At 39.3% G+C, this 19,275-nt stretch overlaps 1 protein-coding gene across 1 annotated transcript in view; it reads right to left on the bottom strand.

Annotated features, from left to right (window-relative positions):
• Positions 1-19,222, bottom strand: part of KCMF1 (potassium channel modulatory factor 1) — a 46,645-nt gene extending 27,423 nt beyond the window's left edge. The window contains exon 1 of the mRNA XM_057419371.1: positions 19,056-19,222. Coding sequence (XP_057275354.1) covers positions 19,056-19,071 — 16 coding nt within the window. The 5' untranslated portion in view covers positions 19,072-19,222. The remainder of the gene's footprint in view (positions 1-19,055) is intronic.
• Between the last annotated feature and the right edge of the window lie 53 nt (positions 19,223-19,275).

Raw genomic sequence — 19,275 nt, forward strand, 5'->3', positions numbered from 1 at the left:
AATTTCTTTTGTGTCCAACATAAATACGAAATTAGTCTGTTAATGATTTTTTTCTCCAGAATGAAAATGCCACTTACTTTAAACTGTTTTTTTCCTACTCTACCTGAAGTACTACAGGGGTTCATCTTTCTGAAAGACTGAAAGGATTACATGCAAAAGTACCACTGAATTTCAAGAGGACAGGACAAACTTTAAAGCTCCCACCTTTCAAAAAACCCAACTTACTCAATAAAATTGAAAACTACAAATTTGCACTGCCTCTTTTGTGGCAGAAAACATTGCAACCTGTGTACTGCATCTATTTTCATATTCTGAATATAATAACTAACACTACCTTTAATATGCACCTGATATATTTCAGAGTAAAATGCTCTTTCAGGGGTATGGTGGTAGTTTTGGGTTTGTTTGCTCTTTTAAATAAATTCACTGGACATCAGCTATCTCACCTGTAGTCTACATGCTACATGGCAACCCCAGACCTTAAGTAAGATATTCTACTTAAGTGGTTCAGTTGTTTCTAAGACTGAAGTTAGGAAAATATGCCAATTGAGAATATACAAAATAGCAAACAAAAAAGAAATCACAAAAACCCACAACAAATTTTTCTTTAATAGCCTCATCTCTTAATGTAGAATACTACCTAATTCAAGAGCTTAGCTTCTAGGAACATAAACTTTGTTGGTTCTGTGAAAAGCTGACCAAAAATTCAGCCAAACCATAGAGCTTAGGTTTTTGTTTACTTTTTATCATGTATTTACTAAATCATATTGTGAAAACAAACATCAAGGAGATCTACAACACAGAATACACTCCATCATCCTTGCAGCCCCAAGTGCTGAAAATTCACACACAATATCCTTAATCTAGAAAGGATCCATCCCCTCACACATCCTGTGCGCAACTGGGCTGAGCACACAGTATCATCCTATAGCAGAAGCCATCAGACTAGCATGCCTGCAAAAACCACTAGATTTAAGTCTGCAGGCAGAAATGATGTTGACTTGGAATTTGAAAGAAAGGGGGGTAAAAAAGAGAGGGAATCAGGCCTACATTAGACCAGAACGGCCAGGAGGTTTTTGTTTTCTGAAAAACACTGTTTTCTCCAGAGTCTGGAGTAGAAACCCCCATACCCTGTTATCTCCCTATTGCAAGTGGTCTTTATGAAACTTGTTGACACAGTGTTTGATACTTGTCTAGAGCTGGTCTAAAAAGTAAGACTTGAGCAATATGGCTTACCCAGCAAGTTCCAGCCTTGGTCCTAACACCTGACCAACAGTCAGCCTGCTAGCAAAAAGAGGTTTTCCATTTTTGCTTTTGCATCCCAAGTTGTAGAATTTATACACAGAACTGTTTCAGTCATCTACAGCACCAGGAACAAGCTATTAGTAAGCAATGCAAAGCACACCCAACCCTATTCAGGAATCATGCAGGAGAGAGTAAGCCAGCACTCCCCACAGGAACAGTCACCTGCCTTTCCCATGTAAATGTCCTTTTATCTCTGCAATTCCCCAGTTCATTCTTTTTTCATGCCTTCTAATTATGACACTGCAACAAGAACCTCACACAGCTGACTGCCTCATCTCTGTTTCAGATGTGCAATAGGACACACCATCCTTAGACCAGTCCACCCCTGTGGACTGAGGCAGTCAGGGAGGAGTGTCCGAGACAAACTGGTATTTAGCCAGGTAATTAAGTTTACTATCTTAAGGCCTGCATGTAAGGAGTGAAAGAAAGTTGTGCTAGTTAATTTCATTCTGCCACTTCCTAACATGAATCCGTCATCTTTGTAAGTCAGTCCATGCATTTCTGTTTGATTACACAAGTTATTTTAATACTGTAGTACTAAAATCAGCTGAAGAATAAAATGTTACAACCACTTATATTTCCCTAAAACACCATCAAATGTTAACTGGATACTGAAAAAGTCACTGCACATCTCAAGATCTAACTTTGAGAGGAAGGCCACCATACCTAACCGTGTAATATCTTACCATAACAAGTAGAGCTGCTTTTACAACTTTGAAAAGCATACTGAAGTGCTAGCAAGGTATTTGTAGTTCAGTATCTTAATAAAAGAAATTTTTAAGTAGTCTTACTTTAGAATTTACTACTCCCACTGGCAGATTCTACTTATCTCTCATCTACCAATCATACTACCCAGTAGATGGCATCCCACGACACCAATAACGTTCATACAGCAGGTCAAGAGCAATTTTGCTGCTGCCAATGTAAATATAAACACCAAGTGAACATTTTAATTTTTTAAAATAGATCCCAGAAACTCCAGTGGTTTCAGTATCACCTCTGCAAAGAGAAGATGTTTTCTTATAACCCTATACGAATGATTTCGCAGCTAACTAGTAAATCCTGTGAATGCAGCCACCTCTTGAACAAAAAGATCTATATGATTTTATTGATCACTGCCCAAAAATGGTTGCAAAGTTAATTTGTTCAAGTACCAAATCACTGAAAAAGGAGATATTATACAAATACTTCTGTAAGATGATGTTTACATATTGCTCATTTACTCTGACCTGAAATAGAACAATGTAAGTTCTGTACAAGCACACACACAACAATCCCAGTCAACTCATGTCAATGTTAAACAAACATTCCCTCTACACAATAAAAAGCAATTTTTTATGGGTTGCTTTTTTTTCAAACCATTTTACATACAAATCTGCAGTTCCTTCATCTCCCCGAATATACTGCTGAGACACCAAACAAACCAGAAACTGCTCCAGAGGCTGCTGAAAACTCTGGACTTTATTAGACATCATTTTACCAGGAATCACTATACAGCGTATGATGCAAAAACCTGCTTTCCTGTCAAGCTAGGCGGAATACTTTCCCACCCTCCATAAAAGAGAACAAATTTGTCTACACTGGAAAGGGCAGGGGCAGGGGGAGTAATCCACATCCCTGTGCCAAAATACAAAAAAGCAAGCACGAATGAAAAAAGGATTTTAAGTTCTTAGGGAAGTCCTTCAGGTAAGATAAGAAAGCAGCTGCAGAAAACCAATTCTCAAAACATGTTTAAATGAATGTATCCATGAATGGTTTTAGCTAAGGAATTTTTTTAGCTAAATACAAATGTGGAATCCACTTTTACTGGAGAATAGGTATTACATTTGAAACTTCCTACAATAACATTTGCTGTGCCTTCTATCTTCCGTTTTATTGCTTCTGCAATTTGACCATCAGAACCCTCACAACATGAAAGCCTGTTAAAGCACTGTAAACCCATTAAAATTAAACAAATTGCAACACATTTATCAGAGCACAGAAAGTTTGTAATGTGGCAGCAAAGGGAACTGGCACCAGACATGATCTTATTTAACAACTGTTAATTTAGAAAATGGCAAACAGCATGTGAATTCTATTAACAGAAAAATACTTAAACTGAGGAAGCTGTAAACAGTGCCAGGGCACAAAAATAAGTGTAACACCACTGGGCTAAATCCTATATCTAGTAAAACCAATGGCAAAGTTTCTCATTTAATAGGACACTACCAGGTTACCGTGTTTCTTTCAGGATTAAAGAGACAAAAATATGCAGCTCAAACAGCAACTCAAGAGAACTGGGTTGGGGGAAAGAGCATTATATACAAATGAATTTTAGATGTGCAAGAAACATTAATAAACACTGAGAAAACCCTAAAAGGAAATTAATCAGAATAACTAGTACTTTTTTGTTGAGCCCTGGAAGAATTAAGAGGTAGTCTTCTCAGAAAGTAAACCTTTATGTATTTTGGCTTAGAATATTATTTAAGAAAAACAAAACAAAAAAAGGGAAAAACTAACAAGGTGAACAAGACAAGCCCAATTAGGCATGGGCATAGCATGGCTCAACTAAGCAGCAAAGTTAGAGTGCTTGAAGACTTTATTGATAGTCCTGACTCCTTTTTCAATGAGCCACTGTTTCAGGCAGATAAGACTTCAACACTCAACACACCTGGCAGAGGCAAAAGTTATCAGTTTTCCTTGTAAAATCCTACCTTCACAAAAAGCTTAGCAGAAATTTAATACTCTGTTTAGGTACACCCTATGCATAGATGCTGGAGAGAGACTCTTTATCAGACACAGTAGTAACAGGACAAGGGGGAATGGGCTCAAAGTAAAACCAGAAGTTCAGGTTAGATATGAGGAAGAAGTTCTTTACTCGGAGGGTGGTGAGGCACTGGAACAGGCTGCCCAATGCTCCAATGGATGCTCCATTCCTGGCAGTGTTCAAGGCCAGGCTGGACAGACCCTTGAGTGACATGGTTTAGTGTGAGGTGTCCCTGTCCATGGCAGGCGAGTTAGAACTAGACGATATTAAGATCTTTTTCAACCCAAACCATTCTATGATTCTATGCATAGTTTGTGTCCAAATACACAGCTTTACTTCCTTTTACACTCCTAGAATCACTCCTGACCCTCTTAAATATTCCCCAAATAATGTTTGCCATGTTTGCCTTTTCCTCCTGCAGCACAGAGAAGAGGGAAGATTTAGTAAAAGCAGCAATGCAGGAAACTGCACTGGCTGGGCTCCAATGGGGCTAAAAGTGAAAGAAAAAAAGTCTTCATGAAGCAAGTGTTCCAGCTTTCAAAGCAATACCTTGTGATTATATGTCTCATGATAGCCATGTCTTGCACAAGGTGGTCTAGAAATACAGACTTTTCATGTCAGAAAAACACATCCAGAAGGCAGCTGGGAAAGGGAGGGAAAGAACAAGCAGTTGTCCTCTTCACTAAAGAAAGCAGTGATGTCAGATACACAGCAGGCAGACATACCTAGATTCCCATCATCTAACTAAGCTTATAGAAAGGAGTACAAGAATACTTTGAAACTTACAGCCTACCTTCAAAGTCACCACTTTGAATAGCACTATAATGCCATGAAAGGAATTTATCTTAACACCACAAGAGACGTAGGAACTTTATTTTTTAAAATGGCAATAGAAGGTCAAAACCCTTCAGTATATTAATTTAAGTAGTAGCAATGTTCTACCCTGGGCTTTCCAAGGCATTTTTCTTTCTATGAACACAGACAGCCTTGGCAGCCACTTCTACTTCCACACTGTTAGAGAACAGCTTCTCAGGCTGATAGCACGCCTGCAGAAACTACAATTGCTTATAATGGGAAAGCTACACCAGAAAAGTGCTGTGGGAAATGCAGTAACCTCAAGCAAAAAAAAGTTTCATGTCTACTTCAGTCAGGTTGGTTTGTTCCACTCCTCTCTCCCCTTCTTTCCAGCTCCCCATGGCATATTCTTCTTTGCCAATTGCTCATGGATGGGAAACCCAGCTATACCAAATGCCTTTCTTCTTCTCATAAGAAAGATATTCATTTAGCTTTATTACTTGTAAGGATGTTGGTTTTTTTTAGTTCTCCTTTTATATCACACATATACAAAGAGCCAAAGATAATCAGAACATTACCTTCTGAACACTTCTGAGAGTCCCATCTGTCTTTTATACTTTTCAGAATGATTTACTAACCACACTAACAATTTGAAAATAATGTGTCAAATAATTTTCCCAAACAGCTTTTAATCTATCACTGAACACTAAAAACCTTCACCGATTTACAGATTACAATTCGTGAATCTTCAGTACTTAACCTTTTTTAGCTCAATCTCTTACACAAGGTTTTGGTTTTTTTTTTTAGGAAAAACTGCTTTAGAAGTATTTCTGTTCAAACCCATCCTCAAAGTAAACCAGTTTCTCAGGAAAAACACCAGACAACTGGATTTTTAATCCAACACACTAAAAAGAAAAGCATCACGTGGGATAAGGATGGAGTTAAAAAAATAATTCGTAAGCCTGTCAAACCAAGTTACAAGGGATCAATTTACTGTAGCAAACACGAAGTTCACCAGCTTCGCTATTATTCTGCCATAAAGCTACAATCATACGAAGACATTTAAGGACAGGAAGGAGAGTTCGTTTTTATTCCCACAACTGATAGTCACCTACAATTTCAAAGATAAAACCAACCTCTTTTTATCTGTATGGAAACTGAAGATACATTAAGGTAAGCATTTAGACCATCTATTTTCAAGCAGTGGGCAAAACAACTCTGAACAAAACTATCACTGTTTTCAATGCAATTGTTTTGCTGCAGGTAGAAACATTAGAAGGCAAAATAAAGGACAAAAAAATTGACATTTTTGTTCTTTCCTGCCAAAACTGGGATCACTTAAATCTTTATGTTAACTTTAATGAAGCAAATTGCCAAGCACTGACTTACACCACAGGAGTCAGACAAGTATAACCCCTATCACTTTCCTTCAGACAAAGGCCTTCTGCAGCCCCTCATCTCTATCATTCAACCTTGCTCTAGAACAAGAAATTCAGGATTAACATTGTACAAACATTTAGGAAACCACATCTGCACCAAGAATCATCAACTAGATGAAAACAGTCTGAAACTTACACTTGTACAGGAATATTTAGTACAGGGACCTAATTTAACAATTGAATGGCAACTAAAAAAAAAATTCACCAAACCAAACAAAACCAAAACCTCCACTTATTTTCGAGAGTTCTAAAAGTCTGGAAATTAAGCTTTAACTAAAAAGATGTTTATCCTAAATGAAAATAGCAGAGAGCCATTTATAGAGGTATTTTTCTTTACTTGCTGAACAACAACAATGAAGCAATGCCTAATACTACAGCATTTTATCAAAATATACCTCCCTTCATAATCCAAGAAACAAGAGGAGAATCAAAACCCATCAGATCTCACTACTTCTTACTATAAGCTCAGATGCTATGCGACAGTCACAAAACGCACCCGACAGTCACAAAACGCACCCGACAGTCACAAAACGCACCCGACAGTCACAAAACGCACCCGACAGTCACAAAAGTAAACTGTACAAACCAAGCTGGTAGATATTCATGGAAAGAAGTTCTTAAATGATCTACCTATTAGGAAAAAAAGCTGTAATATGAAGATACTACTGAAGGAAATCTAGATAATGAAGCTGGGAAAGATGGAGACACTAGAGGTATTTATTTTCACTGTTTCACCTCCATTTCTGCAACCTGAAAGCACACAGTTCTTCATAACATTGAAAATTACAAATTTTTCTTTACGCTTTCAGACTAACTTTTAAGCTCTGTTTTCCACTTGCCACTGGACTGCTTGAATTCCACACAGAAAGGCAGTTTTCACCCACTGAACTGAGCTATTCCAGGTTTGCAGATGCTTATGAGCAAAACCACACACACTCATACTTGCATCTTCAGCACCATTATTACTTCTCTTGTAGTTCTTTAAACAAATATTTTTTAAGATTGCCTTATCATTGCATTCTGTTGGATTCTCAACTCTGATTTGGGAATGCATACCAACCATGCAACTAGTTTCACCACAAAAAAAACACAGACTTTTAATCTAGGTAGCCATAACTGAGGCTGGGTATGAACATTAAACTGTTTATCTTGGCAGTCTTCAAGGTGGTGTCACTGGGGAGCAGGGACGAAGAGAGACCTTCAGCCCATTCAGTAGATCAGAATGTCCACATTCCTGATACAACTTCAAGCCAACTTATTTTAAAAGGTTTTCTGAGCTCTCTATCAACTGTTACAATACACCAGCTCCTACAAGAAACAGTAAGCATTAACTATTTTTCTTCCTGACTCTTCCACAGACACTAGAGTTGGCAGCTACCTTACTTCACTGATACACATTAAGTTCCACATTAAGTTCAGGAAGAAAGCGGTATGACATTGCACCCCAGATACTGTCCACAAAAAAAAATGTATTTTACAGCTAGAGTTTTGAAGCTTTTTTTAGATTTGCAAACATCTTTCATATAGCTAACAGACCCACGTACAGCAACTTAGAGCCTATGGAACAGCCCATTGAAAGTCCTTTTTTCTTATTTACAACTACAAGATGCTTTACAATTGTTGGAGGAAAACAAATGGATTCACAATCAGTCATGCATTACTTATACATTACTTTAACCTTCTTTAATGCTAAGGTGGTAGATTAACTGGAAAAAGCTACAGTACAGACTTCTACAATTGGTAGACACTGCCAAGAACTCCAAATGCTTAGCACTATGGAAGAGCATGCACACAGTGTCATCTTACAGATTAGGCACATTCAATGCAGTGTCATATTACACAATTTAAGAAAGTGCCTGTTTTCTTCAAAGGCATTCGTGCATAAGGACATCAGAAGAAAGGAAAACAGGTTTGGAAGAAGCTCAACACAAGTTTAATGCAAGCACCATGAACGGCATTCACCAGCTGCAGACATGAAATATTTGCTCTGAAAAAATACATAATGGTATTCCTCAAAGCTAGTCCTCCACCTCAGTCAATTATCTCCTCAAAGCATTTTATTCCTACCTAGATAAACTATATTCTAGCACATAATTCTTAACAATCCACTCTTTCAGCTTTCTGGTGACTTTCCTTGAATTGCTAATGCTTCCAGGAACAAAATAACAACTGAGCTTTGTTATATAATAAGTTGAGGTACAGGAATGAAATGTCCCAATAACTGGCTCCAATAGTCTTATTATTCTAAGGAATCTTCACTTAAAAATCTTCACTTATAAAACCACTCTTCTATAGCAAAATCTTAAGCTATTTCCCAGCTCATCACAGAAGTCTCCCAGAGTAAAGAAGACAAGCATGTTGACATATTGCCTGGCAATTCACAGTACTTATGCCAAAACAACCAGGAAGAAGATACTCGCAGATCATAGCATACACCCTTTCTGCATTCAGGACGGAAAAAAAAAAACCAAAACAACCCCAAAACAAAAAAAAAAAATTTGCAGTTTATCAAAACTGAAAATAACCAGCGGAGAGAGATTGAAAATGTGTCTGACCTCCTCCTCAGTCAATATACTCTATAAACAGTTTCTACTCCATCTTCTTAATCTGTAAGGTATCTAATTACAATAACCAACAAATACAAGCCTAAACAGTAAAAAAACCTTGGCTATGGTTTACAGCAGAAGTAACCGACTTCTGCCTGTACAATCAGAGAACAAACTGCATTTACTGACATTTTCATCTTATCAGAACAGTACAAAGGACAGCAGGGGATAAGTATGGAATTAAGATCATTTGAGCAATTTTATGCATACCTAGATTGAAAAAAAAATTATTCATGACATAGAAAGCTCTGCATTCTCTACAGCTTATTTCTGCAAAGCTTAGGTGTCTGTCTTCAAGGGCATCCTGAATTCTCTTTCCCAATCTTACATTTCTTACAACTAGGTTTAGGTAGAGAGTCTGCTCTGGACATGTGAATAATGATACTAATAATAATTCAGTGCTGAAGTTAGCGGCCTTAGGTATTTTCAGAAACTAAAGAAACAAAGTCAGAAGAAACTCTGGAAACTGCCATGGCAGAACTACAACCATCTAGTTGTGACGTGTTTCACCACTATTACTCTTGGTGAAGCTGCTCTTAACAGACCCAATTTCACCAGTGAATCACAAGGTCCTTCTCACTACAGAATTTTTCCACTTCCAGAGACAAACCACACCTCATCTTGCACACTGATATACACATAATACACTATGTACACTGGTGTTTACATACACTAAGCATCTTTTGTTTCAGGCACATTTCATTGTTACTGCTTGTACTAAAAATGTACGCAAGTACTTGCAATAATTCAAACATTCACTTTTGTTGAAGTGAAAGCGAGGTGACTGTAATCTGAGCACAGGCAAGCCTTTGCGCCCAAGCCACACGTTTCTTTAGAGCTTATTTAATTTTATCACAAAAGGAACTCCAGCCAACAAAGGTGTATAGTCAGATTCCCAGAAGCTTCAAATTTATTCCAGCTGAACACAGATTTCTAAGCTAATACACACACTGATAAGTTACACTAAAAATATATTACCAGTAAAACAGAACATTACTTTTTACCAGAATCAATTACTTTGAATTAAAGGCAGATGTTACTGACAATCACAAGAAATCCTTATATGACTATATCCTAATGCATTTCTGACCTTGAAAGTCTTGTATGATCTATTACTGCTGGAGCTAGATAAGCACCCAGAGAGTATCACCTGTTTAAAAGCTCACAGCACTGCTTTCCAACCAGCCTCCTCCAGGATGCCTCCATCCAGCCTTCAAGGAATTCTAATGTTGTTCTAGGCACATACCCAGGTTTTTACTTCCAGAAGATGCCATGAAATTCTGCCATACTATCAAACATCTGTACAGCAACTCTGGTGGTCTGCAGAGGCACAGAATTTCTTTAGAAACAGATTTAAAATTACAATCCTAATATCAATATTGATACTCTCAAACTACTTTATCCCATCTATCACATTAATTCATGCTAACTTCTACACTGTTTATATATGAAGACTTTACCTCATCTTTTAATTTTATTTTTTTTTTAGGGTAAATACAGTCTAAGAGAGCTGGCCAACAGTAGTCATCTCTGGCCAAGAATACTGGCTGATTTAGTATCAATAAGCTAACAGATGTCATACCTTAAATACCATTTACAACAGGAATCAACTGTTACTGAAGATTTTTGTAAACAATCACTCTCCTCAAAAAATAACTGAAGAATTCCTTAGTCATAGCCTAGACTAGTAAGTAAAAAATTTTCATTACTAAGGTCACCTTGTCTCATATAACCAAAAAATCCCACCACGAATGTATTTCTGCAACAGGTCAGAGAAACTGCTGCCTAAAAACATTTTTAGCAAGAGCTATTTTCTGGAATAAGAGAGGACTAGTTATTCCACCAGAAACAACAGAGCTTTCCTTTTTGAAGAGGCTTACAGCGGCACGCATTAAACATCTAGTGCCCTTGAACCCAACATGGATCTGTACCTTCTACAGGTGTTTCTGAAAATCCCACCCTACAGCATTTTAAAAAGGAAAGTTGGAGAGGGAGAGCACAGCAAAAGGAAGGAAGAATAATGACAAGGAAATATGAGGGTGAAAGATAAAGAGATCAAAAAGAAGGAAAGCAAAGAAGATAATTTATCCTACCAGAGACAGCACCTCTTGTCAGTCAAGACAAGAAACATTGCCTCCCAAAAAGAATCTGGCACCAGGAAGTGGTAGAAGTGATGGGGGAAGACCAAATCTGACCTGAGGTAAGAAAAAAAAAAATGGAGTTATAATTTTTTGTTTTAAACTTTGCCTGTTGCTTCATCCTTCTTTTGCAATATATTCTTAAAAACTGGTTTATTTTTGTTTTTTATTAATATTCTTCAGCTGGATATGGTCAGTGATGACAGTGGAATGATCCAAATCAAATGTAGGACAGGATCAATAGTACTTTGATGAAAATACAAAATTCTGTGTGAATACACAAACTTGAAACAAGTTTTAAATCTATACTGAACCTACATGAAGTGACTGCTGCAAACAGTGTAAGTCACTGAACTGTCCCAGTGAGTTGAAAATTTGAAGAATGGAGCATATACAAAGCTCACTGCAATGGAGTACAGGACTATTAATTCCTGTCTGTAGGAGACTTTCCTGAGTGCCTTCTGGCAAGACATAAAATCTCCACCTGTTACCGCACTTGCAAATGTGAGAGAAATGTCATGGCCTCCTGCGTCCAGGTTTCCTGCTTAATTGTAATAAAGAAGTGTTACCCAGGTCTCCAACTGAAAGGAGGGTGACTTTCAGTCTCCTAGAAACTCCATATAAAGCAACCACGAAAGCAAACTTGAAATTCACTGCAGGGTGACAAGGAGTAAAAAGATGAATTCTTGTACAAAGGCAAATCATTGGGTAAGCCTAAACAATTAAGTATTTTAGCATTTAAAAAAAGACAAAAATTCCATCAGACAAATCCATCCTACCCCTAACACTCATTCAAGCTACATTCTCAAAACCTGGCAGGAGGAAAAAGGGAGGAAAAATAAGTGTTTCCAAATATGTCTGAAGCTTCAGTGACTTCTACTCATACTTAAAAACGAATTCCAAACTAGAACCAGTGACTTCAACTGGCAGAATTTAAGCCATCACCTGTACAAACCTTTGAAATACCATTCCGAGACCAATGCACAAGTGACAGTAATCACACTAAAGCTAATGACGCTTCTATGATGATGCCCCACAATTTTCATTTGGTACAGACCTCACTTATCAAGTTAGTAAATGTCAATAAGCCAAATAAAACCTTTTAAATAGCTCTAAACTGAAACCTTGGGTTTACACATATAGCCTAAACCAGTGAAACTAATGATCTTATCTCTATGCTCCACACTGAATTAAAATTGGCCCCACTTCATAGTGCCAAAATTAACTGCAATAATGCTACTCAGGAAAATGTGGGTAACTGTACAGACCACATGTACAAAAATTCACAGGAATAAGTTCAAAACAGATGTTCAGGCGATGCTTCAGTGAAAGGCACAGGAACCAAATGGGACGTAAGATTTGACATACTCAACAACCACTTTTGAATCATAAATAATTAAGACACCTGGAATATAAAATTTAAGATAAAAATTAATTGTTTAATCTTGATATTAGGTAGCCTCAAGAACCTTCCGTGAAAACGTTCTCTACAATGTCATTACATACTGCATGAAAAAGCACTTCAGTTCTAATCACCCTCTTGAATTCATTAAATATCTTCTTGTATTCAGAGAGATCACAGACTTTAAACAGATGATGCTTTTCAGATTCCCTCTCTGTATCAGCCTTTCTGAGATAAACACCTTTTATACTTCCATCCATGCAGCAATTCCCACTCACGTGTCCGGAGTAATTAAAAGGACTCTTTCAAGAGTTCTCTGAAAGAAACTTGCCCAAGGTGCTCACAATGCCTTATAATGCTGTTTCTGTATGGGTGAGCAACTTTACTGCCTATTGCTAAGCTTGTATACCTCTTCTCCACTATGACTCAATTTTCAAAACCTGCAGCTACCAAATTCACTCATCTATTCTAAATCCTGTAGAGGGAAGAATGCACTGCATGTGGAAGATTTAGGACAAAGAATAAAACCAGTGAAAACTTGCAACTTTGCTCATATTAAAATATATGTATCCTATCCTGGTGTCAATCCATGACAAGAATCCATACCAACTGAAATCTAACACCATTACATTCCTTTCCAGAAAAATACCACCCCACTCAGCGCACCAGAGCATATGGTATTCAGTAAACAGAAAAATCTCTGGATTATCATCACCGGTCAGTCCCAGTCTTTATTACACAGTTCCAAAAATTTGCATTGACTATGGATTTTCTCACTGCCTTTTCCCTGCAAGCATTTCTCTACAGCATTTCAGTGCTATGACAATGCACAAATATCAAATATTTAACCTTAACAGCACTTTCAAGCATTATTTTCCTTCTCTTGAAATAGAGGGAAACCAAGGCATGTAAAGATTGAAACTGCTAGCCCACTGAACCGAACTGCCCAAAGCTAAGATGTCAAGGCCATTTTTCAGAATCATTCATTCTTCTAGCATTACATACATTTTCAAAGCTTATCACTCAGATACTAAAGTTACAGTCATGAATGCTCAGATCCCAAAATTCCAAATTTTGGGCTTAATAATACAAGTAGCAAACAGCTAATAGCCACCAGTGAATTCTTGCCTAGCAGTTTATATGAACTCTGCAGCAGCAGACAGGAGGGTTGACCCAACTTTCCACAATAAAACTCCACTGTCAACACATCAGCCATTCTTTCTTCCCATAATGCCTCTACCTGCTCATTTGCTATACACTCGCAAACAGAAAGAGTGGTCTAACATACAAAACCCTCCTGTGCACCCTAAAGAAGGCAGTGGTGGTATGGTGTAGATTATATGCATCTGTGTAATTACACAATGCAGATACTCACAGGAGGTTGAACTAGTGCTGTCTGCACAACCAAGTTCTGGCACATCCCAACTCTTCAATGTTCAGAGCTGCTGCTGTGTCCAGCAGCTTCTTGAATGTAGTAACACTTTTTTTGTATTAGTCACTATTCTGTTTCTGTACTCAACAGTAACTGAAACAATGAAGATGCGACTATGAAGAGACACCCACAACTCTTCCTCAAATGTTATCAGTAAATTAAACATTAAAAGCTTTCTTCTTTTTATTTAATGTGCACAAATTATTTGTTCAGTACTGTTCAAGCAACTCACATGGCTCTCTAAACTTCCCTGAATCCCTTGTCTCTACTTGTTCAACATTTTGGAAGTAAGAATTACTTCACTATTATCTTTTCCCTTCACACCCACCTAATGATGTTAAAAGTATCACAGTTCTGTTCCCAGTTTTGATAGCCAGTATTTTAAGGAGAAAGCTTTCAATATTGATCATTTAGATCTAATATTTTTCTCCTGTTTCCCAAAGAATATTTGATCTATGGCATTACTTTTTATTAGAAACTTAAGAGAAAAAAAACCGGTCTCCCTCTACAAATATTTTTGGAGGACCTCGTTCACACTATCTACAAGGACCACAGCGTATTGGTTCACATTCAATATGCTACCTAAACCATCAGAGCCAGAAACCTTTTTCAAAACTAAAATCCAGTCTCCTCCAGCCAGTAAGCATCTTGCCAGTTAAAGTATCACTAATGTGTCCAGCTCTCTATTGATTATTCAGTTTCTTACTGAAAGCAAACAGTTTAATAATGAAGCAAATTACTACGTGCCAATATTTCTAATCGTATTTGCAGCTGTTTAATTTTTGTCCCCTAAACATAGTTCTTGCTAAATTGTCAGACTCCTTACCACATAGTGCACTATACCTACCTCTATATGCATTGATATGCTACCATAGATTAAAACAGCATGAAATACTTTGTCAGTCAGAAAAACCCTTTGTCAGAGTCAAATAGCACAAACCAAGAAAAAAAAAACAAACAAACAACCCCCCCCAAAAAAACCACTGTTTAATGTTACAAATAAAACTGGATTAATTTTCTACAAAATGGATCTAAGAAGCAGCAACATATGAAAGGATTTGTGATTATTCTGTATTGTGGAATAGCAAATTTTTGTATTTGGAGATGTAAGCAAAGGATTAAAATTCATCACAAGGTACCAAATTATAAATGGTATCACAGATGCATTTTTCACTATTAAGTGCCATACTGCAACACAGAATCTCAAGTATTTTGTGTGAAAAATATGTAGTCTTGTTACCTGAATTAAGAGCTTTACATGCCGAAATAGATTAATAGTGCATCTAGTGGCAATTCTAAAACTGACACTACATGAACAATTAAAAGTTACATATCAACTGCTGAGTGCTGTTTGAGAGAAGTTTGTAGTAGCCTTCTGCAGCTCAAGTATAACACAGCTATTGCATAATTACAAGGGGCAGAAATTACTTTTGCTTTTATGTTTTCAGAAAGTTTATGGAGAAGGTTTTGTTTTGTATCATGTTCATACACAAAACATCACCCTCCCATACTGCTATCACTGTACAGCTGAAAGACTGAAGCTAGCATTACTCTGCCAGTTACCGCTTTCACGTAATTGGTACCTATTCAAGCATACTCTTTTTTTTTTACAATACACTTTTTTACCCTTCTGCTACAAACAGCACTCGATTTAAAGGTCTATACACAAGAAACTTGTATACACACACAAAAAAAAGGCGCAGAAACCCCAGCTCCCTTGAACAGAACAAGCTTGAAGCTAGCAAAGAACATCTGGAAACTCCACAAGGTGCTGACAGCCACCACTATCCCTTCCCAGCTTTGTTACTACCATCCATCTGCAACTTTACTTCATGTGGGACTAGGATTAGCTGTACAGCTTTGTCGATTCTGACAAAATGCTGACAAATGCGACCAGCAAAAACAACCACCACCTGCACTGCTGCTAACTCTTTTAGCTTAAAGAATACATCCCCTGGTGAAAATGAAAACCAAAAGTATGGAAACAGGTCTGGGAAAGCAGTGCAGAGCATGCAAGAGAATCAAACAGCACAGACAGTGTAGCAATGGGAGCCTGCTGGATGTAGGGAACCTAAAGCCAGGCCCTTATATGACCAGTAATACTGCAGCAACCTAGTTTCACACAAGAAGCTGAGAAAAAAAAAATTGTCATTTTAATGATATTCCTGGAAGTTGTGACTCTATTTTTCAGCTGCCCTGGGTGGTATCTACTGTCATAGAAGGGAATCATTGCCAGATTCACATCTGCAAAAAGAAAAATATGCAAAAATATGCAAAATACCTTCTGGCATACTTTCTAGAGTCTAAAGGAAATTACCTACCTGTTCCTTGTGGGCTAGCAAACATTACACCACCACACACTCCTCAACAGAGGGGCTAACCCAGAGAAACACAGTGTGGAGCTCCTATAAAGGGAACAACATGAAATCCAAGACAAGGGGATGACCTCACATTGCATTCTACAAAACCAAAGGCAGAGAATAGCTGAGCTCTTAACACCAAATCACAGAACAAAAATGGTTTTGAAAAATTATAATGACTAGTAATATTAAGAGGTGGACAAACACTAACAACTACTCTTGACAGCATTACCAACAAAGTCCCTGAAACATGAAATGAACATTTCAAGAAAGAGCAACAATAACTCGGGTTCTAGTTGTGCCCCTTTCTCCTGAATTTGGGAAAAACATGAGCCCAGAGCAGTGCTTGGACTTCTTCTAAAGCATAAAAAAATTTTTTTTTTATTAAACAGCCAGTTGTATTTTATGGATTATTACACCAAAGAAAACAGTCAAGAAACCCTGATGGAAAGAAAGGTCTCCATCAGATGCTTCATGTCCTATTTTAAGTCCCTAGACTTTGAAATTCCAGCTTCTTCAGTGTTTGCCCTTTCAGAGACATCTTTCCCCATCCTAAAACTGGAACAGCATCCAGACTGTGTCAGGAACAATCTGTAAATCCTGCAATGGACCACTTTAAAGGTAACACGCAGGAAAGATATCACTTATTAAACATGATTAAAGCTTGCTTTGCCTCTGTAACATATGCTTCCAAGACAGCCCTTCCCAAACTAGTCACACTGGATCAAAAACTGTAAGTTACAAATGACAGCACATAGATCTGAAACAAAAATCACCTTTTTTTTAAGATTTCATTTCTAAGGATTCCCAGATTTCTAACAAAATTAAGCATCCATGCCCCTTTTCCATTAAGTGGGAAAACCACACTTTCTGTATTAATGTAATTCTAAAACTGTAACTAAAGTTGACTAAAACTAAACATAAGTGTCAAGAGGAGAATCACTGAGAAATTAAGTGACAGACTAGATTTAATAAAAATATGAGGATACAGTGACAGATGTCATTTTTAATCTCAGTGCTTTCAATGTTTCACTCACACGCGTGCACACACACGAGGAGTCTATATCCACAATATAAAGTTACTTAAACTCACACTCACTTATCAGCCGAAAAAGATAATTTTTTCAGTTTATTCTAACAATGCATGTCCAGAAAGAACAAACACTGATGAAATTTGCTTCAGATAGAGAATACTAAGCCTGTTTTTGTTAACAGTCACTCCTAGAAATATCAACAAATATCCAAGCAGGTGAATATAATTCACCCTGCTACAACAAGAACCTAACACACAACAGAAAAATTTATTATACAGCCTCCATCAGAAACACACTTACAAAGAAACCTACTTTCACTTTTTCTCTGTTTTCCCTACTAGTCCAGGACCAAAATGTCTTTTTAGCAAATATCATCACTTTTTCTAACAGTCCATGCACTTGCCACTACAAAGTTCTAAAGAACACACAATATTGCTTCTGTAATTCTATCCTGTTCAAGCTAGAAAAGCTTGTATTTAACTACTGCACTTTATAAAAAGAGTACCAGGGATACGTGCATCACAGGAGAGATTTACAGACTGCCTAATCCCACAATGGTTCTATAACTTCGTGATCAGTGCTCATTTCATTCACTATTGTTAAAAAATGCATCCTTAATCATACAGAAATTCATCTCCACCCTTTCAGAAAAATGGAGGGGGGGAGGAAGGGGGAGTGTAACTACACAAACCAAGAGATGCACAGGAAGAATTTGGTACCCCCACTAAATTTTAAGTAAAAAAATAACCCAAAAAACCACCCTAAAACTAGTTACCTTTCAGGTAACAAAATGTGCTTTTAGGAGGTATTCTAATACTAGTCCAAGCACCCTATCCACTAATAAGAAAGGACAGAAAAATCATGTAACTTTCTCGCCTGTTTTCACACTCTCATCTCCTTCTGTAGGAACTCCTTTCTCAGCTTCCAGCTCCCTCTCCATCCTGCTGCTTTTGACTAATTCTGAACTATCCGCTGAACTCATCCACAGCGGTAAACACACCGGGACCAAGGCAAACACACAAACCACGCTTCTTTTGATGGCCTCTCAAAGCCTCAAAACATGCCACTACATCAGCACCGGTTTCCTCTGTCAGAAGACAAAACGGACAGCAAGGCGGCGGCTCCCGGGGCCACCAGCACACAAGCTGCCCCTCTGCAGGGCCACGCAGGCTGCCAGCACACCTCTCCACAGGCCCTGCGCCAGGCCTGGCTCCTTTCCCCGCCTGCCGGGCGCGACCCTCAGCACTACTAGGGCCCCAAGGAATCAGGCCGCTCTTCCGGAGCGACACCCCTAACCGGACCTCCGTGCCCGGCCTGACAAGCCGCGGCGGCCGACACGTCGGCAGGCCACCCCGCGCCACCGCCCACCCCGGCCGGGCCTCGGGGCGCCCCGTACACCCGCCCGGCCCGGCCCCACCTCCCTCCGCCCGTCCTTTAGGCGGAAGAGCGGAAGAAGGGCAGAAGAGCCCCCGCCGCCTGCCGGACCGGCGCGGCGGCAGGCATCGGCTCCGCGCCCAGAGGGACGCCGGAGGAAGGCGGCCGGGCCCGCCATAGGCCGCGCGGTGAAACGGGCCGTAACGGCAGCGGCCGCCTCCCCTCCCATGACACTGCAGAGCGGGGCCCAGCCGCCGCCCTCCGCCGCCGAGGCCTCCTTCCGCCGTCGGCTCCGTGGGCTCTGCTCCCGGCGGCGGCGCCGCCATGATGATCCGCCCGAAACGGCGCCGCGCCAGGCCCTAACGCCGGGACGGGCCCCGGGACGCGCCCCCACCGCTGCGGCCTGCCGCCCCGCGCCGCTCACCTTCATGTCGGGACATCCTACTCCAGAAGTAGCGGCCCGGGCCCGGCTCGGTGCTCCCGGTGGCTCCTCCGGCGCCGCTGCGGCCTGGCCCCCCGCCGCGGCACACACGGAGCTCCGGTGAGCGGACAGAGGGGCCGAAGCGACGGCCGGGAGGGAGGCAAAGATACCAGAAGCGGTGAATAGAGTGCCTTTCTGCGCCTCCTCCTCCCTCTCCCTCGCT

The sequence above is a fragment of the Pezoporus wallicus genome, unplaced genomic scaffold, assembly GCF_028554395.1.
Source record: "Pezoporus wallicus isolate ANWC-B61680 ecotype Strahan unplaced genomic scaffold, APGP_CSIRO_Pwel_v1 contig_7344, whole genome shotgun sequence".
Lineage (NCBI taxonomy): Eukaryota > Metazoa > Chordata > Aves > Psittaciformes > Psittacidae > Pezoporus > Pezoporus wallicus.